Genomic DNA, 25,006 nt, shown 5'->3' with positions numbered 1-25,006 from the left:
CAGGAGCTCTTTCAACTGTGTCCTGTGAACTCTTGACCAACTCCTATCATTTTGAACACTGACTTCTCTTTTAGGTCAGCAAGATGTTGTAGGCTCATCTTGTACTTTCCTTGCCCAGCCCTGGAACTGGCCTTTCTCCAAAAACCCCTGGCTCCTCTGGGTGGGCGGTGACTCAGAAATGATCCCACCGTGGTTCCAGAGGAGTTCTGTAATGTCACTCACTACCTGACGTCTTTCCAGCAAAGCTAGGAAATAGATCTTTTTTTTTTTTTAATTCTCAACGTCACGTTGACACCTCTAGTTCCAACCCAATACCCTGGGGTTCTTCCTGCCTCCCCACCGGCTCGCGGAGGCCGGCTCTGCAGCACCAGGGCACTCACTTGCTCACAGCGTCCCTCTAGCCTGAACCAGAGGCCCTTTGCCACGAGGCCAGGGGCTCTCCACGTCGCTTCCTCGGCCGCACTTCCCCAAGTCTGCGGCACAGGGCGACACACCGCGCGCGCGCCCGCCGAGCCGGGCCGGGCCTTGCGCACCTGCAGTGTGGACTGTCCCGGCGCCCAGGGCGGCACCTGGACACCATGAACGTCCTCCTCTCCCCGGGGAGGCCGAGCCTCAGGGTCGGGACCAGGGCTGCTTTCATCTCTGCACACAGTAGGCGCCTCACGCACGAGCGGCGAACGCCTGCGGGGCCCGGCCCGTCCGGAGCCTCCCTCGGGCTCCGGGCTGCCACCTGCACAGCACCGTCGCCGGGTCACCGCCCGGCGACCCCCGCCCTCCCGCCCGCGGCCGCAGCTCCGGGAGCCGGGCAGGTGCGCGCCGCCGGCCTCCACGCTCCGCGGGCCGCCGTGCGTGCGGGCGCCGTGACGTCACGCCCGGCGAGTGGCGCCGTGCGTCGGGCGCGGCCATGACGTCATGCCCGCGGAGCGGCCCGCGCGGCGGCGCCGTGACGTCACGCTGCGGCGCGGGCGGCGGGCGCGCGGGCGCGGGCGGGGCGCGGGCTGCGGCGGCATGGCGGAGAGCGAGGCCGAGACCCCCAGCACCCCGGGGGAGTTCGAGAGCAAGTACTTCGAGTTCCACGGCGTGCGGCTGCCGCCCTTCTGCCGCGGGAAGATGGAGGAGATCGCCAACTTCCCGGTGCGGCCCAGCGACGTGTGGATCGTCACCTACCCCAAGTCGGGTGAGGGCCGCGGGGCCGGGGCGGGCGGGGACCGCTGGACGGCGCGCCCGCCACCCAGCCCCGTGCGGCGCCGCCACCCATTCCCCTTCCCACCCGGTTCCTGCTCGGCTGTGTGACCTTGGGCGGGTCACCCAACCTCTCTGGTCCCGGATCCAGCCGGCCTGGGATGAGCGCGGAGTCTCCGGAGTGTCCGTGGCCTTCTGGGGAGGGAGGAGACGCGGACTCCTTGGCAGCCTGGGCCCCGCTGGGGGATGGGCCCAGCCGTGTCCGGAGTGTGCCCCTCGCGTCCCCGTGCTGCAGGACTGCCTGCATCGCCCACGCAGGACCCGGGGCAGTCACGTTCCCATCGTTAACCCATGTGGACACGAGCAGTCCTGGAGGGCGGAGATGGTCACCCCCACCTTTTCAGTCTGGGCACTAAGGCTCAGAGAGGGGAGGTGGCTTGTGCAAGGTCACACAGCTGTGCGTGGCAGACCTGGGACGGAGAGCCAGGCTGGGGGCCTCCAGGCCTGCGGAAGAGGTGCTTGCCTAGGGCCGCTGGAGTCGGGAAGAGGGGGACCCCCGGGGTTCCCTTGCTGTCACTGTTTGGGGACGCGTCTGAGTCGGGGCCACTGTGTGGTTTAGCCAGTGGCTGGCCTGGGGGTTGCCTGGGACCAGCAGCGGGGCAGGAGCTGGGCAGGAGCTGGGCAGGAGCTGGGGGCTTGGTGTCCAGCTGTGGCGCCCCAGGCTCCACTGGGAAGGCTGGGAGGGGGCTTTCGGTGGAGGACTGGTGGCAGGGGCTCCGAGGGCCGGGGCTGTCAGGTTGCAGAATGTCCCTGTTCCTTTGGCCTGACCACAGCCGCAGGCCCTCCTGGCTGTTCTTGGGAAGAGGAAATGGACAGAGATGAGCACGGGCAGCTAGGGACAGCGCTTCCACCCCAACCTTGGGTCCCCGTGGGCGGAGGGTTTGGCCCTTGGGAGCAGGTGTGTAGGTCGTGGGTTCTGTAAGGCCCCTGGCCGGGTGGGCTGGCCCTTGGGGTGGGCTGGGCTGTAGCAGTTCTGCTCTGCGGGTGGGTGAGTCTTCACCTGGAGTCCTGCGAGGAAGATTAAAAACAGTCTCATGTTGGCTTGGGACAGGATCGCGGTGTCCTCGGATTCTGGGTTGCTGGTGGGGACCCTGGTCCTGCCTTACCTGTTCCGTGGGGGGAGGAGGGGCAGGTCAGGCCCTGTGACTGGTGTCTGTGCCCCGCTGAGCCCTGCACTCCAGGGACCCTGCGCTGGGGCCTGGTGGTCCTGCTGGGGAGCTCCCTGGGTCCCTTGAGGAGGACAGGTACCGGGGTCACACAGAAGCACATCGAGACTCCAGCGAGGAGGGGAGCCCCAGCTTCTCTGTCCCTAGGTGAGGCCTGCAGGCCCTGCGCGAGGTCCCTTCACGCTGCACCAGAGAGCCCCATCTTGAGTGGGCAGCAGCTGTCTGCAGCCCCGGGCCTCCCCCGCCCCGGCCTGCGGCTCCTGCACCTTTACCTGTGATCCGCCAGGGTGACACCGGCCACCAGCAGCTCAGCTCTGTAGCTTCAAAGCCCTGGTGCCATCGTCTCAGGGCTCCGTCCCGAGAATGGGAGGGGCCTGGTGAGGCCCCATTTCACAGGTGGAACTGGAGGCTGCGGGGGTGAGTGACCCTCGGAGCCCAGCTCACGGGCCTGGGACCCTCCTGGGAGGAAGAGCCGCATGCGCAGGACTGTGCCGAGTGCTGTTCCCTGACCCGTCCCCACTCCCCGCTCTCTCCCACCTGGCTCCTTTCCACCCACCTCTGGTCGCCGGTGGCATTTCCCTCAGGAGAGGGGGTCACGCCAGCCTCGAGCCCAGCAAAGGTGTCCTACTCCCCGTCCTGCTGTGCCTGGAGCTGGTGAGTGCAGTGAGCAAGCACCATGTGCACCGGGCAGAGGACCGTGGACGCCCTCCCCTGTGGCCAGTGGAGCAGCAGGGCAGCTTGGGGCCAGGTCTGGGTGCTAGCGAGGAGCCGGAGCTTTTGAGTGGCTCTCACTCAAAGTCACCCTTCACCTGTGCAGGTGCGGAGGCGGTGCCAGCTCGGGTCCTCAGGCAGTCGTCCTCAGCATGCGCTGGCTCTTACCACGGGTCCTAGACCCTGGGGGAAGGGTGCAGGTCTGAGTGCCGGGTGTGGCCGCGGCCAGTCTGCCAGGGTCCTCTACCTTGATTTTAGAATCCGTGGAAGCTGGCTCAGGTCACACAGCCGCCAAGGGACAGAGGCGAGCTCTGTCCAGGTCTCCTGGTCCATGGCAGCTTCTCCCCTGCCCAGGGTCAGTGCCTTTGGACAGTCGTGGAGGCCCTAGGGCACTGGCCCGGGGGGGTCGGCCTTCTCTCAGGTGTGATTCACCCTGGGTCTCGGGGCGTTGAGGCGTTGGAGGTTTCCGTCAGTGCTGAGCCCTCTCAGGTGGACTTGGGTCCCTGTTCGTAGGTCCTTGCCACGTCCTCCCCTCCCCTGCCCTCTTCCCCCTCCTGACCACGGGCACCCATCCTGCATTGAGAGCTGCTTTGCCCGCGCAGTCCTGGCTTCAGCACAGCGTCGCTGCTTACCCCTGGGTGGCCCTGAGCCAGTGCCAGGAGCCCTTGCGCTGTGGCGTACCAGGGGGAGCCTCTGCCTCCTGACCCCTGGTGGCCACTGGGGCAGGCCTGCGGGGGTGGAGGGCTCCGAGTGGTCACTCACCCCCGCAGCCGTCAGTGGCCACTTGCTGTCCTCTGTGCCCACCATGCCAGATGCACTGGTGGCCACCTTGGCACACACTGCTGGGGGAGATGGGACCCGGTTGGTTCTTGGATCGGGGCAAGTAGCCGGGACCATCTGCCCCTTCCCAGGGGGTGGGCACCCTGGGTTTCCAGCGCCCGAGTCTAGGAGACCATAGCTCCCAGGTGGTCAGGGCCCAGGTCCTGCAGAGTCCTTTCCTGGGTCCCCAGCCCCAGGGGATCAGTGGCATTCTCAAGAAGGGCTTCTGTGGAGAGGGCTGTGGTCACCAGGTGCTGGCCTCTGCCTCCTGTCCAGGGCCTTCCCCTCGGTGACAGCACTGGCAAGAGTATGTTTCTGACTGGGCAGCTCAGGTGACAGTGGGGACGGTTGGCCACCCAGTGCCGCTAGCCACAGGTGGCTGTTTGATTCACAATCAGACTGAGCTGACCCCTTCAGGTGGCCCTGTGGCTGGCGCCTCCCACCTTGGGCAGCCGCGAGGATGACGTCCAGGTGAGGCTGACCTAGCCTGGCAGCCCAGAGCCTCTGGGGAGGTCACCACCTGTTCTCGGCCCAGGATTGCTGCAGTGCCAGGTCCGCTCCTGTCTGGGAGTCCCTTGTCATCATAGGCTGCGGCTGTGGCCGTCACTGCCGCCTTCTCGCCAGCAGGGTGCTGTGGGGCTTCCTGGTCCTCGTGGGGGTGCGTCCAGGTCACAGAATGAGCTCCTGGCTCAGCCAGGCGGCCAGCTCGCTGGCGTCACCTCCCCTGGTCCTGGAGGGCTGTTCTCCGGTGACAGGAGAGGAGCATTGCTGCTGGCCAGGCTGCCTGGCCGCTGTGTGGCCGTGGTGGGTCCCGGCCTTCTCTGGGCCTGTTGCCCCCGCGGAGTGGGGGTCTGCAGTCCACGGGGTCACTGAGTCTCCACCTTCCAGACACTGGGTGAGGAGCCGGGAGGCTGCCTGCTTGGCCCAGGCTGGACAGCTGCTCGCTCCTGTGTGCCGTTTCCCTGCCGGAAGGCTCATGAGGGGGCGCTGGGGGGGCCAAGGCTGGGGGGGCAGGAATGCTCACGCCAGCCCACTCCCCACCTGCGCTGTCCCCAGCGCAGATGCACCCTGTGACTGTTCCCTTTCCCTGATGTAAAAGTGAAGCCTGGGTGAGGGCCACGGGCCAGCTGGCGTGGGCAGCTGAGTGGGCACGGAGAGGCACAGGCCAAGGCGGAGGCGTGGCTGCTCTCCCTGGAGGAGTCGCTTCACACCTCCATGGGTTAGGAAGCCCAGCAGAGCTGAGGGACTCCCCTGCCCACCAGCAGGTCTCCGGTGGAGGCTCCCTCTGAGTCCTGGTCAGGCCTTTCAGCCTGGCACCAGGTAGCAGAGTGTGCTGTGGCGAGGAACCTGCTGCCGTGGGAGATGCAGGGCCTCAAGTGTGAGCCAGGATGACTGCCGCTGCTCCTGCCCTCTCCCCTGCCCTCCCAGCGTACCTTCCCCATCCCAGCTTCACACAGTCAGGAGCCCACGCTGGGGGGGAGCGGTGACCAGATCTCTGGGCCCCTGGAGGTTTCTCCCCATTGCTGGATGGGCTGCGGGGTCAAAGTCCGGAGAGCTCACGGGTTCCCTCCCTCCCCTGCAGCTCCTCGGGTGCCCGCCTCCTGGACCCCTGGTTCCTCTCTAGCCCGTGGCCAGCATGGTCTCCTGGAAACAGCTGGCTGGCCTCTCCTTGCCTGGCCTCTCCCTGGCCCTGTGCTGCCTTGGCATGGTCTTTGGCCAGCCCCCCGAATCTGGCCCCTCCATGCTCGCCAGCCCCTGGTCCAACAGCGCGGTGTCTCTGGTCTCTGGACTCCTACCCCCTCCCTGCTCCTCCCTGCTCCTCCGTCACCTGCAGAGGACCTGTCTTCAGAGCTCTCTGCACGCAGCTCAGTGCTGCCCAGACACCCCTCGCCCAGGCGCTCGGGCCCTGGGGACGCTGGGGCTGTGGTGCCTCCCGTCCTCCCTGGTAGCAGACTTTTCCTGTGGACCTCTGGTTTTCATGCTTTGAATGTGATTTTTGTTGCCTTTATTTTGATTGTGATTAGCTCTCTTGCTTGTGGTTCTCTGAATGTTTTAAATCAGTGGAGGCTTCTTGTTGTTTTGGAAAGATTCTTATCACTTCTCTACCCCCTCCTCCCTTGTGGGGGTTCCAGCCTCCTGCACCCCAGGCTGTTTGAGGCTGCTGCTGCCTCTCCCCTCCCTCTCCTCCCGCCTGCTCCGCCTCCCTGGGAGGCTCCGCCCTTCCCAGTCCTGCTGCCCTGCTGAGTAGAGCTGGCTTCTGCGGCCTGCCTGGCCCCTCGTGGCTCATGGGGAGCAGGTGTGTTCGGCTTTCTGCACCCTGGATCGAGTGTCCCTAGTGGTCCCTCCTGGTGTCCTGACTGCCAGACAAGGTGCTGGCTCTGAAGCCTCCCCTTGAGGGCCGGAAGGCCAGGCGTCCTGCTCTGGCCCTGGGTGCTAGCGCTGCCTGGGGGCCAGCTGCTGTAGGTCAGCAGCCCTCACCTGTGGGGCGCCGTCCCCCCAGCAGCAGGACTCGGGCATCATTAGTGTGTCCTGGAGGTTGCTGGGATGGCTGTTGGCCCCATGGGAGGCACGGGCCAGGGTGGGCCTGTGAGCCGGCTCTGGTGGGCAGCAGGGTCACTGGGCTGCCTGCTCCTCCACTCCCCATCCTCCTCTGTGTGGCGGACTCTGCAGAGCTCGGGACGGTGGGCAGTGTGCCTCCTCCTCCAGGAGCGGAGCTGTCCCCTGAGGGAGGGAGAGCAGGGCGGTCAGTGTCTGCAGGGACCTCCATACGCCCCTCGGGCTGCTGCCGACAGGGAGCTCCTGGCAAACGTGGGCCTCCAGGTCCCCACGGGGGTGTGGTCTCACCTCTGACCAGCTGCCTGGCAGCCTCCCTGACCCGCAGGAGGGGCTGGACCTACAGCACCTGCACCTGAGCAGGAGGGGAGCTGGAAGGGAGCCGGAGGGACGAGGTTTGGGGAGCGCATGAGGCGCCACGCGTCCAGGACTTGGTGGCATAGCGCCTAAATGGCTGTCAGGAGGAGGGCGGCCGCCAGGGACCAGGGCAGGGACCAGTTCTGACTGCAGAGCTCTGGGAGTCAGGTGGGTGGTGGCCATGAAGGGGTGACTGCCGGGGGGGGGGGTCCCTCCTCTGGGGACCAGGTGCAGCGGCTGTGGCATGGGGGCCTGGAGCGCAGGTGAGGGCGGGATGCGGGCGTCTTGTGAGCGTGGCGGGTGCCCAGCCCCCCTCTCCTGCTCCCAGGTGCGCCCACACTGGGGTGGATGGCGTCCTCCCTGGAGAAGTTGACCCTAAGGACAGGCTCGCCTGGGCCTTGGTGGCCCTGAGGAGTGGGGGCCGTGCTCCCTTGGAGGCAGTGGGTGGTGCCCTCGGACACCGAGCCTCCTGCAGAGAGCTGCTCACAGCCTCCCTGTCACCTGGGGAAGAGGCGGGTGCAGGTCGGGCTCCGGCCCCGGGTCCTGGTGCTTTGGGGCCCTGCTCTGATGGTCTGACCCCAGGCGAAGCGTCCTTCCCGGGAGGTTCTGCTGGGCTCCAGGGTGCTGACAGGCTGCCCGCCCTGGGCCTGGGCGCTTCTGCCCCTGAACCCCAGGGACTCCCTGTGGTCTGCCAGGTCCCAGGGTCAGAGTGTGCTGCCTGCCACCCTGGGAGTGTCCACCTGGTCACCCTCAGAGTGATTTTAGCCTGGTCAACAATTCCTGGCCAACTCCCTGTACACTGGGCCTCAGGGGAGTGCGTGGCTTCTGTCACTGACTGGTGGTGGCCCTGCCTGTCACCTCCCCTTCCCCCCACACAGGTCACGTTGCCCGGGCCTCAGGCTGGCGTCCTGCTCACATGCCCAGCTCCCTGGCGGCTCCCCTCCTGTGCGTTGGTTTGGTCGGCCTCAGCCGTTCCCATGTGGCTGCAGCCACCGCGCCTCTGCCCCACCTGTCCTGGTCCTGAAGCTGCCTGTGGCTCTCCCCGGGACTGTGCGGCGGATTGAGTTGTCCTGCTGGAGGGGTCCCCCGTCAGACCCCGTGAGACAAGTAGGACAGGAAGTGCTGGGCTCGGGGCAGGGCGGGCCCCTGGTTAGACTTGGGGAGCCTTCTTGAGGACGGGACCCACAGGCCAAGTCCACGTCGGCCAGGCAGAGGGCAGCCTGCTGAAGGCTTGGCAGCTGCGGTGGAGGAGGTGGAGGCCTGCAGGGGTGGAGGCCTGCAGGAGTCGGAGGCGGGGAAGAGGAAGCAGAGGCCGCCCTGGGCCCTGGAGGGACCGTGGTCAGGGCTGGGCAGCCTGTGCAGCCCCCGCGGCTGCGGCTGGGTGAGGGACTGAGGTGGTGAGAGCAGTGCGGGGACTGCAGCGTGGCCCTGGGCAGGCCCCGCAGGGCTCGGCCGGGCTCTGGAGCCTGGGCCTGGCTCCGGCCCCGGGTGCAGGTGCTTAGGCACACACCTGGGGTGGGCAGGTGATCAGTCAGTGGGCGCCCCCGCTCCAGTCCTCCTTTTCTCTGATCATTTTGTCAGGTCAGCTGGCTTTGTGCCCTCAGGAGGCCAGGGCCTGTACCCTGCACTTGACCTGGGTCCCGCTCTGCCTGGTCCCGGGAGCAGGACAGGCCCCTGCCTTGTGGGGTGGGGCAGGGAACAGGAGGAATTTGCAGCCGTCCTGGGCTGCTGGCACGGTGGGGATGTTGTGACGGGGTGCAGGATGGGTCAGGGAGCTCTTGCTGGGAGGTGCCATTTCAGTAGACATGTAGAGGGAGCAGAGATGCCGACTGGGCTCGGGCAGGTACCACCAAACGCAGACAGCCCCACAGGAGAACGGGGCTTGGGCAGAGACAGGCTTGTAGCTCGGGACCTTGCCTTGGCTCGGGGAGTGTGCAGTCTCCAGGGCCCACGGCCTGGCAGGCGCCTTCACTTCCACGGGTCTGTTGCTGTGCTGAAGGCAGGTGTGAAGGGGGGCGCACTGGCAGCAGCATGGAGCCATGTGACTCACGCAGGAGAGGAGGGGTCATTCACATGGGAGAGGAGGGGTCAACTCAGCCCCAGTGGACTTGGCTGAGGCCAGAGGCAGGTGGGTAGCAGCACTGCCAACGTTGCCACCGAGTGGCCATTTGCTGAGGTGGGCACTGTGGGCTGTGGCCAGGCCTCTGCTGTGGCCAGGCACCTGGTGCTGCTCTAGGAAGCAGGGTCCGCCCAAGACTGGCCTGCGGAGTGGGGCGGGGTGAGGCCATCTTGGAGGGTGCCGAGGGCCGTGGTCTGGGCCAGAGGTGGGGAGGCACAAGGGACAGCACTGGGACCCCCAGAGTGAAGGGACCGAGTGCTAAGCTGGCCCCATCTGTTCTGCGGGTCCTGGGGGTGGTGGCAGTGGGTGGCCTGGCCCACGGGACCAGGGTGCCAGGAGCCAGGACACCGGCTGGAGAAAACATGTGGCCTCCTTCCTGGCAGTCCTCTGGGCCCTCTGCTGGCTCCTGGGTGTGTCCCCCTGTCCCTGGAGGCCAGAGCAGGACTGTGCCCAGAGTAGGGGCTCACCCACCACGTGGGCAGGCTGGCCTCCACCTCTTCCTGCTCTACCCAGCCCTGAGCTGCTCCGTGGCCTGCGGGCGTAGCTGGTACAGAAGTGGTTTACATGGGGAACCTGCTGCCCTGGGCTCCAGGTGCGGGGAGCCTGCGTGGCCTGTAGGTGCGGCTGTGTGTGTGTGGGGGGTCCCTGCGGCTGCACTCCCAAAGGTGCCTGAGGCAGGAGCGGGAAGCAGCCAGAGGCCAGGGCCCCAGGGTGGGGAGCTTGGGGGCCCGTCAGGGTAGAGGAGCCAGGCCCCTGGGGACCTTGGCAAAGGAGGTGCCTGGGCTTGGGTTGTGAGCACCGGGAAGCTGTAGAGGGTTCTAGGTCGGGGACGCTGAACCTGGATGTGCTGTTCATCCCAGAGGGAAGGTCCCCAGATCCATCAGGGGACTGTCCATGCTGGGCCGCTGCTTTGTGAGGGGAGTCCGTCAGCAGTCTGTGGCCCATGGGCGCGGGATCACGGTGGACACCCGGCGGGTGTGAAGACCTGGCTGGCAGTTCCCCCGACCCTGGGCACTCCTGCATCAGCTGAGAAAGTCAACCCTGGAGGCTCTGGACCCAGAGGCCGGAGCATCCTTCCCCTCTGAACTCCAAGGGAGCAGTGGGGCTCAGGCTGCAGTGCTGTCTCCTCAGACTCAACTTGCTCCCTGGGCCGAGGTGCTGCCCGCCTGCAGGGCTGGCCCGGACTTGCCTGAGTGCCCCTCTGCCTCTCTCCCCAGGCACAAGCCTGCTGCAGGAGGTTGTCTACCTGGTGAGCCAAGGGGCTGACCCCGATGAGATCGGCCTGATGAACATCGACGAGCAGCTCCCGGTCCTGGAGTACCCCCAGCCAGGCCTGGACATCATCAAGGTACTGCCTGCGCTGGCGGCCCCAGCCTCTCGCGACCATGTCCAGTGCTTTGCAGTCACACCTGCTTAGTGGCGGTGGATGCTGAGGGGGTTCAGAGGGCTCTGGATGGAGGAGAGGAAAGAACCCAGGTGGCCCCAGATGGCCAGGAGAGAAACCCATAGGGCTGGCCCATTACTGTGACCCTGCACCTGAGCAGGGTGTCGGTCCCCTTAGGTCGGAGTGTGCGAGAGAGAGAGAGAGAGGGAAGCAGATGCCAAGGGCGGCAGGGAGGGTGTGGATATGGGGCCACCAGCGGAAAGCAGGCTCTGGCCTCCCCCGACTCCCCGTCTAACAGGGAGCAGGAGGGTAGGTTTGCATCAAATGTTTGGTTTTGGGAATGAAATAAGCCAGCGTGGTGGCCACACAAGCCTGGAGTCCCAGTGACTTGGGAAGCTGAGGCACGAGGAGGCCAGCCTCAGCAGCGTAGTGAGACCCTGTCTCAAAATAAAAAGTAAGAAATAAAGGACTGAGTATGAAATTGGTGTAGTTGGCCCCTGGGTTCAACCCCCAGTGCTTCTGGGGGGGAACCTGATGTGTAGGTATGACTGTGTGTACCCGTCTGTAGTGTGTTGTGTGTGCATTTCCAGTCCTGGGCCTTCTGTCCTCCCTCAGGTCTGGGTCTTCCTCACGCCACCTCTCAGCCACCTCTGAATTCCGGCGCCATGCTCTGAGCACTGCAGTTGCAGCTTTGGTCTCACCTGCCTGCCCCCTTGCTAGGTGGACTTTCTGCCCCCTGCTAGGTGGACCTTCTGCCCCCTGCTAGGTGGACTTTCTGGAACACAGATCTCAGAGAAACCCCCCTGCACGCAGATCCCTCTGTGCCCTGTGGTGTGGGCCTGACCGCGTGGGCTTCTCCCTGACTTGTCCAGGAGGCGCGCAGTGCGGCTGTGCTGGGAGGCGGCTGTGCTGGGAGCCGGCCCTGCCCGGCACTGGGCTGTGGCTGGGAGCTGGCCGGATCAGCTCACGGCCTCATGCAGGAAGGGACAGGAAGCCTTAGTAGTTACCATGGTCATCAGCACTAGAGGGCAGTGGGTCAGAAAGGGACAGGCCTGGCGTCTCCTTGGGGGCTGCTTAGAATGGTCCAGAAAGAGAGGAGCAGAGGGACCAGGGGCACAGAGACCCCATGGCCTCAGGAGCCTGGCTCCTGAGCAGGGAGAGGCTGGGGGGTTGCCTGCAGCAGCTGGGGGGCTGTGGGCGCCAGATCCCAGGTCTGTGAGCCCGTAGGGGACTGGTCTTATTCCTGGGTGATAGGGAAGGGGTCCCTGCATGGGCACGGGAGCTGGAGATGCTTCCAGGGTTGACCCGCCCACTGTGTGGAGAAGGGCTGGGGGCAGGTGGCCGCTCGTGGCTGTTGGCTGGAGGCTCCGATCTCGGAAGCTGCTGCCTGAGCTGGCACTGGCCCTGCTGCCTGTCCTAGGCCCTTCCTTGGTGGAGTGTTGGTGGCCCCTCCGGGCTGGGTGGGCGCTCCTGGGTCTCTGCGTGACCTCTGTGGCTGTGAGAAGTCATCTCATCAGGCTGAGGGCAGGGACCCTCATCTCTGCCCGCAGGGTCCAGCCTGATGGGGGCCAGGTCTGGGAGAGAAGTTGGCCAGGTGATGTGGTGGGTCCTGCTCTGTTGGAGACCCCTTCCTCCTGGTCCCCTTGGAAGGGCCCTTAAAAAAGACAAACGACAGCTGTGCCTCCCCCAGAACCTCTCCTCTGCCTGCAGGAACTGACGTCTCCCCGCCTCATCAAGAGCCACCTCCCCTACCGCTTCCTGCCCTCCGACCTCCACAACGGTGACTCCAAGGTAACCCGCCATGCCCTCCTTGTGGGTCATGCCATAGCCGTGCCACCCACTGGCCTGGGCTCCCCTCGGAACCTCAGCCACCTGCATCCGGGGACACAGCCCTTCACCCGTGTTTTAGCTGGCTCTGCCTTTGCAGCGGAATAGTGCGTGTCCCATGGCGGCTGTCGCCCTGCGCCCTTCCCTGCCTCCAGTCTCCCCAGCGTGCTGCGTTCCGAGGCCCGAAGTTCTCGTCGCCAGCCTCACATCGTAACTTTCCTGTCCTCTGTTTTAAAGTGGTCTGGAGGACAAAAGGGCAGCTGGTGCTCGGTGCTCGGTACTTACCTGGCAAGCATTTCGCGGGCAGGAGCCCATCTCTGGGCAGAGCCCCCGCCCACTCTGGCCTGCGGAGTGGTGTCGTTTCAGAACATGCGGTCGGGCTGGGAGGGACCTCCGCTCACCGAGTTCCTCTGCCCACAGGTCATCTACATGGCTCGGAACCCCAAGGACCTGGTGGTGTCATACTACCAGTTCCACCGCTCGCTGCGGACCATGAGCTACCGGGGCACTTTCCAGGAGTTCTGCCGGAGGTTCATGAACGACAAGCGTACGTGTCCCCATCGGGGTGCAGTGCCCGGGGTCGTCACCCCGGAGAGTGCCAGTGCTCACAGCTCCCTGGTAACCCGAGGTGGCCTGTCTCCCAACGGTGGTGGAGCTGCCGGGTGGGCCGCTGGCCGCGTGCTGAGATGCCGGGGCTGGGATGTGGCAGCAGGTCCTGGGACTCTAGAGCCCTGCTCCCCACCACCCTGTTGGCGCTTCTGGGAGCCCCAGTTCAAAACCCCTTCTTCCTGCATGGGAACCAGACGGGTGGGAACGGAAACAGCAAACCCAGAGGCTACCGTGTCACTGCCGCTGGCCATGGGCCCTGGAGAAGGCTGCAGCTAGATGTGACCTTCATGTGGCTTTCGGCTGGACCTCAGGGACAGGCTGGGGTAGGCCCCGTGGTGGGACAGTGCCCTTTGTGGAAAGCTGGTGTCCCCAGGGAGCAGGTGTGCAGGGCTAGGGGAGTGGGGCTGTGACCCCACCACGGCTTAGGACAGGGAAGAAGCAGCCCTGTCTTCACGGTTTCCTCTGCCCCTCCCTGACCTCGCTTGTCTTTCCTGTCGGGCCCCCTGTCCTCTGGGGTGGTAGCAGCAGCTCCTGGTACAGATGCGCTCCCTCCTGCCCAGGCCTCCACAGCACGGGCAGCTTCTTTGGGTGTTTGGGGCCAGCAGGTGGCCACCTGGGACTGTGTGCCCAGAAGTCTGGAGCCGGGCCAGCTCCCACTGAATTCACCCACACTGGGTGCTGGACCCCAGGCAGAGAGCACCCTCTCTGTTTGTTTCCAGCAGAAGTACCTGGGAGCCCCTTGTGGGGGTTCTGACGAGATCAGGATGAAGCATGTGACAGAATCCAGGAACATGGCGCCCAGCGGGCCTGGATCGCAGGGCAGCAGGCCTGGAGTGTCCCCAGGCCTGGTTGAGGGCGAGTCCCTCCGAGCCTGCTGCTCATGCATTGGAGCCTGAAAGTTCAGAGCAGTTTTGTTTCTTCCCAACGAATCTTTGCTTCAACTACGCCTGTGTAGCAGGGTCCCTGCCCGACAGGGTAGGAGGTGGCAGCCCCTGCGCCCCAAGGCCACCTGAGCCTGCCATAGGGCCTCCTTTAGCTTCCCTGGGCCAAGCCTGCCCAGCATCTGAGTAGCTGCTCGCTCAGTGGCCACCCCAGCAACACGCGCTTTGGTCTCAGCACGTAGCCCTGTCCTGTAGAAGCCTGAGGACAATGCCCCAGTGACAGCCTGCCAAGTTCAGGCCACTGCTCAGCAGAGCAGGCAGAGGCTGTCCCCATGCAGACCTCCCATATCAGGTGGCAGCCCCACACACCCAGCTCGAGGCCACGCTGGGTGCTGCACGCCATCGAGTGACTCGGATCCCCAGCTGGTACGCAGACAAGGGCACACAGGTTTTCCCTGGGTTCTAAACAAGTTGGAAACACATGTGCGAGGCATTAAAATGACACCGTTCCCTGGTAGACAGATGGCAGAGGTCAAGCATCGTGTGAGGGTAAGACAGTCCCTGAGAAAGGCCCCACCGGAGGGATTTGTGGCCTGAGATTCCAGGGGCGAGGGTCCCGGCTGGGTGGTGTGCAGTGTGGAGGGGCTCTGTTGACGGACTCCCCGTGTCACAAGGCGGGGATCTGTGGTTGCAGTTGCTGTGACACATGTTCTGGGGGACACTCTGGACCAAGTCACTGACATTCTGGGGAACATGCTGGACAGGGACACCTGCTTGGGGACACAGGACAGGGCCACCATGACACATGCAGTGCAGAGAATGCTCTGGATGGGTCACTGTGAGGTGCAATGTGGAGACGCTGGCAGGGTCACTGAGGGGCAGTGGGGACATTCCTGGGTGGAGACAGTGGTGCATGGTGACTTCCCGCCAGTCCCGCACTGCAGAGGGAGGGGAGCTGGGAGGCCCTGTGTGGCGGAGCTCCCTCTCCTGGAGCAGCGTGGAATAGCAGGACGAGCTCTCAGCTGCCCCGTGGCTACTGGTCCCAGTCAACTGTGCTGGCTTCTCCGGGGCTTCTGTGCAGCGGATGTGGGCTCTTCAGAGTTCACACACCTTCTCTCCTGGACAGAAGAGGGTCTCTCCAATCTGCCCTTTTCACAGTCATTTGGCCGTTCCTTCCACCCAGCACCTGCTCAGCCTTGACTCAGTTTCAACTGGTGGCCTAGGTTAGGTGACCAGGTTCCTGCATCCTGTCTCCTGTGACAGTTGATGTCACTGCCCTTTTCCAGGACTCACCTCTGTTTCTGTAGAGGAGCAGAGGTGGGCCCTGTGTGTCTGCCAGCGTGTGCTGGGCCCGGGGCAGTTGCCCCACCGCAGGTGGCCTGGAGGCCGGGGTCATCTAGGAAGGATCTCTACAGACCCTCCCTCTGCAGCTGCTTCCTGCTGCTTGGTGGGGTCAGGGTTCCTGCCGAGGCTCCCAGGCTGAGCTCTGACATCAGTGCCCTTGGAAGTGCACTGCAGAAACCCCAGGAGGGACAGGTGGGGCAGTGTTCAGGGGCCGCACACGGGGATGTACTGTGGCTGGCGCCCAGTGGTGTATCCCTCACCCCTCTGGTGCCCTGCCCTGCCCAGCCCAGAAGTGCTCGGCCCTTGGGCGGAACCATGGTGTGGGCTGGCTGGGGCTTCTGCCTCTTCAGTCCTCGAGGACCCCTTAAGGACTCCTGGGTTCCCTCGGCACTCAGCCCGCGGCATGGTGTGTGTCCTGTGTCTGAGCCCTCTCTGCTCTGCCCCACCAGCGACTCTGACCGGCTCTCTTTCCTTCCCTGGCATCGTCCTCCCTCTGACATTGCTTGGTGGTGTCAGGGTTCCTGCCGAGGCTCCCAGGCTGGAGTCCCTGTCCCAAGTCCCCACCCCCAGCCAGGTCCCCAGCCTACAGAGGCCGCGCAGGCACAGGTGTGGCAGGAGAAGCCTGCCTAGAACATGGGGCCCAGGGGCCCCTGGTGGCTTTCCCGCGGGTGACTGTCACCCCTAGAGTTTGCTCTGCCCTTGCTAGTCTGTGTGTGGTGTGGGGGGGCGTGGCCTGCGTCCCCTCCAGCTGAGCTCACATGTCCTGTGTCCACAGTGGGCTACGGCTCCTGGTTTGAGCACGTGCAGGAGTTCTGGGAGCATCGCATGGACGCCAACGTGCTCTTCCTCAAGTACGAAGACATGCACCGGGTAAGTGCTGGGGACTCCGTGCCTTGCGGGCCGCTGCCCATGGGGGCCGTGGGGTGTGTGGAGCTGGCTCGGGCTGCCTGGGGGACGGGAGTCTGCACTGGGCCGCCCTCCAGGTCCGTCTCCCTGCCTCTGTTTCTTTGGACCGTTGCCCTCATGTGGCCGGCTCTCCCGCGCCTGCCACCGCCAGCGTCATGTCCCTCGGCTCTGTCCTCTTGGGTGGTCACCAGGCCCCTGCCTGCATGTCTGACTACACCGACTCCTTGCTGTTCTTCCAATCTGTTCCGCCAGCTGCCATTCTGAGGTCTTTATGTGGCTCTACCCACTCCAGAATGTTCTTCAGATACCCATGTGCCACGCGCTCACCTCTGACAGGCGCTGCTCTTCTGCCCCTCCCTCCCAGATCCTCCCTGGTCCACTGCAGTTTCCCCAGTGTCTGGGGTCTCGGAGGTGGGGAGGGGTTCTGTGGGTCTGTCCGTCATCTGACATGGCAGCTCTCTAAGGTATCTGTGGAGCCAGCGCGTGGCCCTCCCAGGTGGACGGCTCTCATCCTTTCACCCTGGGCTCCTGGGGTGAGGGGCTATGTGAGGGTGGGCTGTGCTGCCGTGGCCTGACCTGTGTGCTCCTGACCTCTGCCCCACAGCCCAGTGCCGCAGTCCCGCTGCAGCAAAATAACCGGGGGGGGGGATGACTAACAACTTGTGTAGACTGATACAGCAGGAGTGGGAGCCGTTTATTGTAGGACAACAGAGGTGTTTATACATTCCACACAGCTTATCTAATTAACAGAAACTAGACACAGCAGTCAACCAATAAGGAATCTCCACACTTAGTGGCTCCCTGCGTTATTTCATAAACCACTCCCTCTGGCATTTTGCCAGGCGCCATCCAGACTTGTTTACAGACTCTAACAGCCCAGTGTGTTCCAGTGGACGCGGCTGCCCCTGGGGCTGGTGGAGAATATGGGCGGGGTGCGCAGGGCCAGGCGACCAGGCTGAGCAGAGGGGTGCGTTTCCTGTTGTGTTCAGAAGGGTCCCCGTGGTTAGTGGTGGGGATTGGAGCAGGAGGAGGCTGGACTAGAGAGGCCTGTGTGGAACTGGACCTGACCCCGGAGTTCTGGAAGGAAACACGGAGGAGGAGGAGGAGGAGGAGGGGCCCTGGGTGAAGGTGAAGCGGTCACGTTTGGCTGTGTTGAGTTTGTGGGATTGTGGGACCCCAGTAGATGGCACTGCAGGTGGCTTCTTGGCTTGGGAAGAGGTTGGGCAGAATTGAGAATTGGCGGGACCAGTGATGTGGTGTCCTTCTGCCTCCCAGAGCCTCTGCCCTCACCTGTCCCTTTCCCCAGTGACTCTGGCCTGGGCCCTATGAATTTGGGGTCTGCCCCTACAGAGGGCCACCAGCCTGTCCTGGGGAGGCCGCAGAGCAGGGCACCAGGCTGACAGCCCTCATTCCCTGCTGGACAACCGCACCCCAACCAGGGGCTGCAGAGAGCAGCAGAAGGCCCCCCGCTGCAGAGTCGTGAGCCAGTGGTAGGATCTGAGCCGAGTGGGACAGGTTTGTGAGGCAGTAGTATGTTCTGCTGTAGGGCCTACTCATGACCCTGGTGTGTGCAGAGAAGGTGTGGTCAGGAGCTGGGCAGTTCTGGAAGGAGCAGCCTTGTGAAGCCAGGGGAGAGCAAGTTAGCGGTGCAGTTGGGAACCAGGAAGTGGTGTGTGCGGAGGGTGTGGCTTGGTGACTGGGGCCTGGGCACTTGGCCGTGGTGGTAACAGGCATGGAGGAGGGCTGCTGATGGCCTGTGTGGAGCCTGGGTCAGGGCTATCTGTCATAAGCTGTACTCCAGTCCAGGTGTCAGGAGAGGACGGGGTGGAGAAGGACTGCACAGGGGGATGTCCCTTGTCTGGGGCAGGGCAGGCAGGAGACACCGTCTCCTGGGAGAGCAGAGGAAGGACAGGGTGCAGGTGTGGGCCGCAGCCAGAGCCAAGGCTGGGCATGATGTCGGTGCAGTGGACAGACAGGGCCAGGCTGTAGGGCCTACTCGTGACAGCAGCTGACAGGACCCATAGACAGGTCTAGGGCGAGTGGCAGTAGGCTGGGGCCCGGGAGGAGGGGAGGCCACTGGGCGCCAAGAGAGGAGAGCTAAGTCTGAGGGCTGAATCAGCATGAGGGACAGTGACGAGGGCCAGGTCTGGAATCCCAGGGCACTGGGCCAGACCAGGCCTTACCGCATACTTAGGGGAAGATTCCAGGTGGATCAGGAGCTGCTTGTGAACAGAAACTCGGGAGAGCACCGTGGGCGTGGGGTGGGGAGCGCACCGTGCATCGGCATCGCAGCCCCTGGGTCCTCAGCGCACGTCCCTTGGGCACTGAGGCCTGTGGTCCAGTCAGCCTTTGGGCTCCTTGGCTGGCAGGGAGGAGCCCATTGTGCGTCTGCTGCCGCTGGGCTTCCCTCAGGTCCCTCACCGAATCCCGCACACCTCCCGAGTCCTGGTGAGCAGGCCGGCCGCTGGATCTAGCTGAGCCGAGGAGTCTGAAGCGCCCTCCCTCTTGGGGTGAGGATGGGGTGGGTGGTGGTGGGCAGCGAGGATCAAGCGCCACCCCACTACTGGCCTGGACATGGGACATGGACTGCTCAAACCCGGTCGTGGCCCCGTCACCCCTGTGGCATGGTGTGTAGCCTCATCTCCATGCCGGGTCCTGCAGGGCCTGCCTGGCAGCCGTCAGCCACTCAGGTAATGTCCACTGTTCTGAGTGCCTTTCCTGAGGAGTAACTTGGGCACAGCAGATCTACAAATCATGGCTCACAGCTTGCCAGCTTCTGCATGTGACCTCAGTGTCACTGCCCAGGTGTTTCCAGAGGGAGCATCATCTGGCCTTCCTCACCCTGGCTTCCTGTATCTGAACCCCTGCAGCATCCGACTCTTGGGCCCTGTGTGAGTGGCAGGCGTTCATCCTGTCACCCCTGGGTGTCCGTGTCGGTGTGGACGCTCTGTGGTCTCCCGTTCAGCCTGGCCCAGTGTTGTAGCCGCTTCCTTTCTGGGCGGCTGACTAAGGCTGAGGTGTGGCTGCTGCTCTTCAGTGCTCTTGTCATGGGGCCTGTTCCTAGGGAGGGGTTCCTGGGGTGCTGGGCCTGTGTCTGCCAGCTGCTTCTCCCAGAGCCACCGGGGACATACCCAGGCTGGCGAGAGAGGACGCCCTCCTGGTGCTGGAGAGCCCCAGCCCGGCCAGCTGTACACACATCTGCGGGGTGGCTGCCGGCCGGCAGGTTCTTCCTGAAGCTTCTGCTGCTCAGAGGTGAGCGTGGAAAGCACCTCAGCCACAGACCACCAGGGAGAACAGTGCAAGTTCTTTTGAGCTTAAGTCTAAATGCAGACCTTGCCCTAGGCTGCTTAAATACCCCTTTCCTGGGCATCTCAGTGCCACTCTGAGCCCATCAGAGTTGAGACCTCCTGCCTGTGCTTGTCGGGCAGGGTGTTCTGGCAGAGCCAGTGCCCTCGTCTGGTCTTGATGGTCCGTCTGTCAGCTTGGTTTCAGTTGCTGTCATGAAATACCTGAGGCTGGGGATTTTGTCTTAAAAAAATTTGTTTAGCTCATGGTTTGTTTACTTGTTTCTGTTTACCTTTTTGAGATAGGATCTCACTAAATTGCCGAGGCTGGCTGTGAACTCGAAGTCCTCTTGCCTCAGCTCTGAGTAGCTGGGATCATGGGTGGGCGCCACTCAGCACCTAGCTCAACCTAGCTCAGTTTTGGTGGTTCAAGGGTGAAGCGCCTGCATTGCTGTGGCTCTGAAGGCCTCATGGCAGTGGTGAGAGGAAGGGCGCATGTGGGAGGACAGGAGACCCGAGAGTCAGGGCTCTGGCCTGCTCGTGGGCAGTGACCCTTTTGCTAGGACTGACGGGAGTTCTGCCAGAGCTGCTTCGGTTCCTTCTGGGGAGAGCACCCTCGTGACCTGGTTACTTCCTCCTGAGCCCACCTCGTAGCCCCCAGCACTCACTGAGCCCCAGGCTCCCCCCTCAGGCCCGAGGATGCCCTCAGGCCACCGCAGATGGCACTTGCAGCCACCGGTTGGTGTGTGGTGGTGCCTCTCCCAGAGCCGAGTCGTGGTCTGGGAGTTCGTGGTCACACGTCAGGGGTCGGTGCTGCTCACTTCTTACTCCAGAAGAGCGACCTCGAGCCCGAGACTGGCCTGTTCTCCCGTGTGTTCAGTGGTAAGGTCATGACCCCACGTCCCCCTGCCTGCCACCACCACCTCATGATTTTTAGGCTTTGAGTACCTGGCACTGGGACAGGTGTCCAAGGTGTCACCCCACCCCACCCATGCAGTCACTCTGCGGGTGGCCAGACACTCTGGACAAGGATCAGGTGATGAGCTAGTGCCAGCAGTGCTGGGAGTGACCCCGACACAGGGTGCTGTGACAGGTGCCAGGCCTCTTCCTGCAGCCCACGGTGGTGGGCGTTCCCATCCCTGGTCTCAGGTGGGGAGTGGAGCTGGCAGGGTGAGCCATCGGGGCTGCTGCAGCGGGAGGTTGCCCGACCCCACCGTCCCACACTTTGCTTTGTACCAGAGCAGCCGCCGGCCTTAGCTAGATGCAGGCCAGCAGAGGTGCCCCGAGTGGACGGGTGGCCACACGGGTGCGGCGGCCGAGGCTCCTGCTGATGCTCCAGCAGGCAGTGCCAGGGCAGCCTCCCCAGGATCTCTTCTTCCTCCCTAGTGCTCTGCTCCTTATGTGGGGGACGGGGAGAGGGAGAGAGGGACAGTGAGAGAGGGAGGGACAGTGAGGGAGGGGGACAGAGAGAGAGAGAAAGTGAGAGGGAGGGGGGACAGTGAGAGGGAGGGGGAGGGACAGTGAGGGAGGGAGAGGTGTGCACACAGGTTGGGTGCTGGTGGGTGCTCGCTGGAGTGGAGCCAGGGCCCCACAGGACGAGGCAGATGCCCCACTCTGAGCCACACTGCAGTCCCCGCTTTTCCTTTTACATACAGTGCAGGTGACAGGGCAGGGAGCCCACCCGGCCCTATGAGGCCGCTGGGTGGGTGCCAGTGCTACGGGACTCCAGAGGCGCGAGCGCCCCTTCGGCATTCAGGGACTTTCCTTCCAGGCTGGGCAAAGTCCTGCCAGAGGCCCCGTCTGCTCATCTGCTCTGAGCCTTTGAGAGAGGATGCTCCTCCAGCGCCCCACAGTGCAGCCGAGTGCCCACCAGGAGCCCATGCTCAGGGTTCTGACTGGCCGTGAGAGGAGGGCAGGGCGCCTGTCAGCAGTGTCCCCGTGTGTGGGGTGGGGCGGGGCAGCAAGTCCTGCCTCCTGCTAGTGCCTTCCTCTGGGGAGGCTGGCGGGGGGCCTACGGGGCCTCTGGTCCTTCTTGGGGGTCAGTCTGGGGGCCGACGGAAGGGACTTGCTCCTTCTTGCAGCTGAAGGTCACACGTGTTTGGTGCTCAGCAATCTGAAGGACTCCCTTTTGCTTCCCAAGTCCCCGTGGGTATAGGTTTGAGTCACACCTGCCAGGGGAGAGCGGGGTGCCCAGCGGCTTTCTGATCTCCGGTTTCCTTCCAGAGGAGGTGGACCTGGGCACTGAGTGAGGACACAGCGGACAGTCCTGAGTGTCACTGGACCAGGGCCACCTGCAGCAGAAGGTGCTGCCCTGATGGCTGCTCTGCTCTGCCCTCTCTTCCAGGACCTGGTGACCATGGTGGAGCAGCTGGCCAGATTCCTGGGTGTGTCCTGTGACAAGGCCCAGCTGGAGTCCCTGAGCGAGCACTGCCACCAGCTGGTGGACCAGTGCTGCAACGCGGAGGCCCTGCCTGTGGGCCGGGGTATGTGTCCCGCCTCCCTGCTCAGGGTCCCCCCTCCCCTCTGTTGCTGCCCTCGGGCTCTGGACCATTTACAACAGTGCTTTGCTGGCCTTTGCCATCTGCTTTGCCAGGGCAAGATGTTCACCTGCCAGCCAGTGCCCACAGGTGGCGTGGTGCCTGAGCAGTCAGTGCCGAGCCCACCATTGCTTGGGACCCATGAGCCGTGTTGCTTGTGGGAGGGCGGCTGCTGGGGTGTTGAGGCCAGATGCTTTCAGACAGGGAGCCTTCCAGAGGGCTGGCATCCAGGGCCCTGCAGAGCAGCCCCCAAGATGGCTTCGGTGCCGGGAAAGGACAAATGTAAGGCTGTGGACAGGCCCTGCAGCCTCCTGGCTGGAGGAGCCCCAAGTCATGCAGAAGCAATTCCCAAGGGAGGAGGCCCTGCCTTCCTGCCTTCCTGCCTTCCTGCCTTCCTGCCTTCCTGCCTTCCTTCACCCAGGGGACACTGACTCAGTGTCTTTGGGGGTACAGGTGGCACAGGTGAGGAGTGACCTAGCCTTGGGTGAGCAGTGTGTATAGGCAGGTGTGTGCCCTTGCAGCAGGAGATGGGGAAGGTAGTCCAGGCAGGAGGCCCCCCAAGGCTGCCTGCGTTGCCCCCCTATCCTTAGGGCCATGGGCATACGACTCTGCTTGGCAGTAGGGAGTTTGGGCATTAAAGTCCCGAGGATGAATCCTGGGGTGGTGGCCATGGCCACCCAAGCCCCTTACTGGTAAGTATGACTCTCATCCATGTGGGGGTGTAGACCTGAAGCTGGTGGCAGTGTGAACTGGAACTTGCAGGGGGCGAGAAGGTTCGAGGGGGACACGGAGCCTCAGGTGGTATGGGAGGTGCCCGTCGGGAAGATGAGAGCTGGCTGGGTCCCAGCACGGCTGTCTCTGGAGAGAGACCTGGCTCAGCCCTCCAGCGCCCAAAGCTCCCTGTCCTTTGTCTGAAAGGGGCCCCCACCACCAGGGGAGGCCAGAGAGCCAAGCACAAAGGGCCTCCCCGGGAAAGCTGCGGCTCCAGTAGGAGGCAGGGGAGGAAGGTCGTGGGCAGTGTGGTGCCGGGTGTGCCCCCGCCTCTAGCCACACCGGCCCTGCAGGAAGAAGCCAACCAAACCAAAATGCACCCTGATGTATTCCTGGCTGCATCTTCACGAGTATCTATTATTTGAACTTTGTTTGCTGTTTTCAGTTTTGCATTTGCTGTTTTGTTCTGGCCCTCTGTGTGTGTGTGTGTGTGTATGTGTGTGTGTGGTGAGCGTGTGGGGACGCCGCGCCCTGGGCTCCTTCTGACTGTGTGCTTGGTCATCGTCTGCCTTGGTTTCGCTTTATTTCAGTTCTGTGGTTTTGTTTCCTTTTAGCACATTGCCTCTTTGCTCAGAAGATCTCCTTGAGCTGGTGAGAGCGCAGGGCTCGGGTAGCCAGCCGCATTGCTTAAATTTGATTCATATCACAGCATAAATTGTCTTGATTCCAAATCCTAAACCAGGTGGGTGATCCTTCAACCAGCGCTCAGCTGCCTCGGCTGAGAAAATAGTCACGGAAAAATGTAACTGTAGAGTGGTTGGTCTAGAAGCTTCTAATTTTGTCCTTTTGGTGCCATTAGAGGGGAGCACGAATAATTTCTCTTTTATTGTTTTCCTCTCCAATGCTGATAGTTTTTCATTCCCAAAGAGAACACTGCCGTGCGGGGCTTTTGCTCAGCACTTGCAGGGCTGCATCTTCACACCTGAGGTCCTGCCAGGGCAAGGGCGCTGCCCATGGCAGAGCTCACAGCAGAGCTTTGCTGGAGACGTCAGGGGCGGAGAGCCGAAGGGTCTGACGGAGCTGGCCAGTCCTTCGGTGTGACTCAGCCAGGGCCCTGTTCCCCCAGGTGGCAGCTCCGAATCCCCACTCGGCACTTCAGAGCCCCCATAACTGTTTGGACCTGACCAGCCTGTTGTCTTTAGCAGACTTTCACCAAGCCTTCATCTGCTAGTGCCCAGCGCCTGCCCAGTGCCTGTCCAACCCCAGCCTCGCCCAGCTGCCCGGCAGAGGTCTGGCTCGCGCCACCAGGTGGAGCGATACTTACTTAGGCTTGAGCTGAGGACCTCTCGAGTCCCGTCTAATCTCAGAAGCCACTGTGAGTCCCCAGGGCTCTTGAGTGTGCTTCCTGAAACCTCCTGGGCCCGCCAGGAGGGCTTGCTCCTGGCCAAGATATTTCCTGCCTTTTGAATGATTTTTTTTTTCTTCTTTTTCAAATTCTCCAGAGGCAAGTGCTGTCTTGGTGGAGCTGTTGAGCTCTGAGGAGTCACGGTGTCCTGAGGACCCCAACTCCACATGACGCCACAGCGCATGCACCCCACAGGTGGCATTGCTCTCTGGGTGTTTGCTAAGCCCCCCTCTGTGCTGCGTGCTGCTACAGGTGCTGGCGAGTCAGCCAGGAACAAGAGGTAGCGTCCCTCCTGGCGGGCCTCAGGTCCGTGAGGCTCTCCAGCACAGTACGTGGCAGCAGCTGGCTGGGCCCACTTCACTCCCAGACCCCGAGGAATTTGGTTCCCTTTATGTCCTGCCATACACAGTAGTTCAAAAACACAGGGGACCCAGCTAGGCTGTAGCTCAGATGGCCCATCCTGCCCCCACAGGCCAAGTTTAGAGGGGTCCAGGAATAGATCTGGAGCCTTCAGATCCATTTCCAAGGCTTCCTTTGGTCTGCTAGCTGGTCCAGCAGCAGGTGGGTACACATGCTCTGCTCTGCTCTGTTGCAGGGCGGGTCGGGCTGTGGAAGGACATCTTCACCGTCTCCATGAACGAGAAGTTCGATCTTGTGTATAAACAGAAGATGGGGAAGTGCAACCTCACCTTTGACTTTTATTTATAGTAACAGAAACAGCAAACTTGCATGCCCTCAGTACCCAGACGCTCTGCTAGCTAAAAGTCCGTATGCATTCATTTATTCCTTGCTGGACACACTCTGGAAGCAGCGTGTAAACAACGGGAAGAACCCAGCGGAGAACCCGGAGAAGGGTGCGGATGCCCACCAGGCGGCGTCTCGCCCTCAGCATTTGCAGTCTCTGCTGTGTACAAACCTCATGGAGTGCAGTCCTGGTGGCTGTGCCACTTGAAGTGTGGCGCCTGCACCATGGGTGGCCAAGTGCCACCTTACCACCCTGTGCCACTTACTGTGTTTTATAGAGCTTTTCACTGGAAGTCTGAATAAATGTCGGTAAACCAAATAGAAGTTCACTTTTGGGGGGAAGCAAGAGTGAGCCACTCCCAAACGGCAGGAAGATCTCAGGGTCGCCTCTAGTCTGGTCACCTAAG

The 25,006-nt window shown here is 63.1% G+C and overlaps 1 protein-coding gene across 2 annotated transcripts; it reads left to right on the top strand.

Moving 5' to 3' along the window:
* Nucleotides 1-1,008: 1,008 nt before the first annotated feature.
* On the top strand, nucleotides 1,009-24,563 carry Sult4a1 (sulfotransferase family 4A member 1). Of its 2 annotated transcripts, none has more exons than XM_076853365.1 (7): nucleotides 1,009-1,177; nucleotides 10,185-10,315; nucleotides 12,062-12,142; nucleotides 12,599-12,725; nucleotides 15,788-15,882; nucleotides 21,547-21,685; nucleotides 24,451-24,563. In XM_076853365.1, the coding sequence occupies exons 1-7, from the start codon at nucleotides 1,009-1,011 to the stop codon at nucleotides 24,561-24,563; spliced, it is 855 nt and encodes a 284-aa protein (XP_076709480.1). The 2 variants fall into 2 exon arrangements, with proteins under 2 accessions (XP_076709480.1, XP_076709481.1); XM_076853366.1 differs by lacking the exon at nucleotides 24,451-24,563 and adding an exon at nucleotides 23,065-23,105.
* The last annotated feature ends 443 nt before the right edge of the window (nucleotides 24,564-25,006 follow it).

The sequence above is a fragment of the Callospermophilus lateralis genome, chromosome 4, assembly GCF_048772815.1.
Source record: "Callospermophilus lateralis isolate mCalLat2 chromosome 4, mCalLat2.hap1, whole genome shotgun sequence".
Lineage (NCBI taxonomy): Eukaryota > Metazoa > Chordata > Mammalia > Rodentia > Sciuridae > Callospermophilus > Callospermophilus lateralis.
Note: the sequence above shows the minus strand (reverse complement) of the source record. Positions and strands in the feature narration are given on the sequence as shown.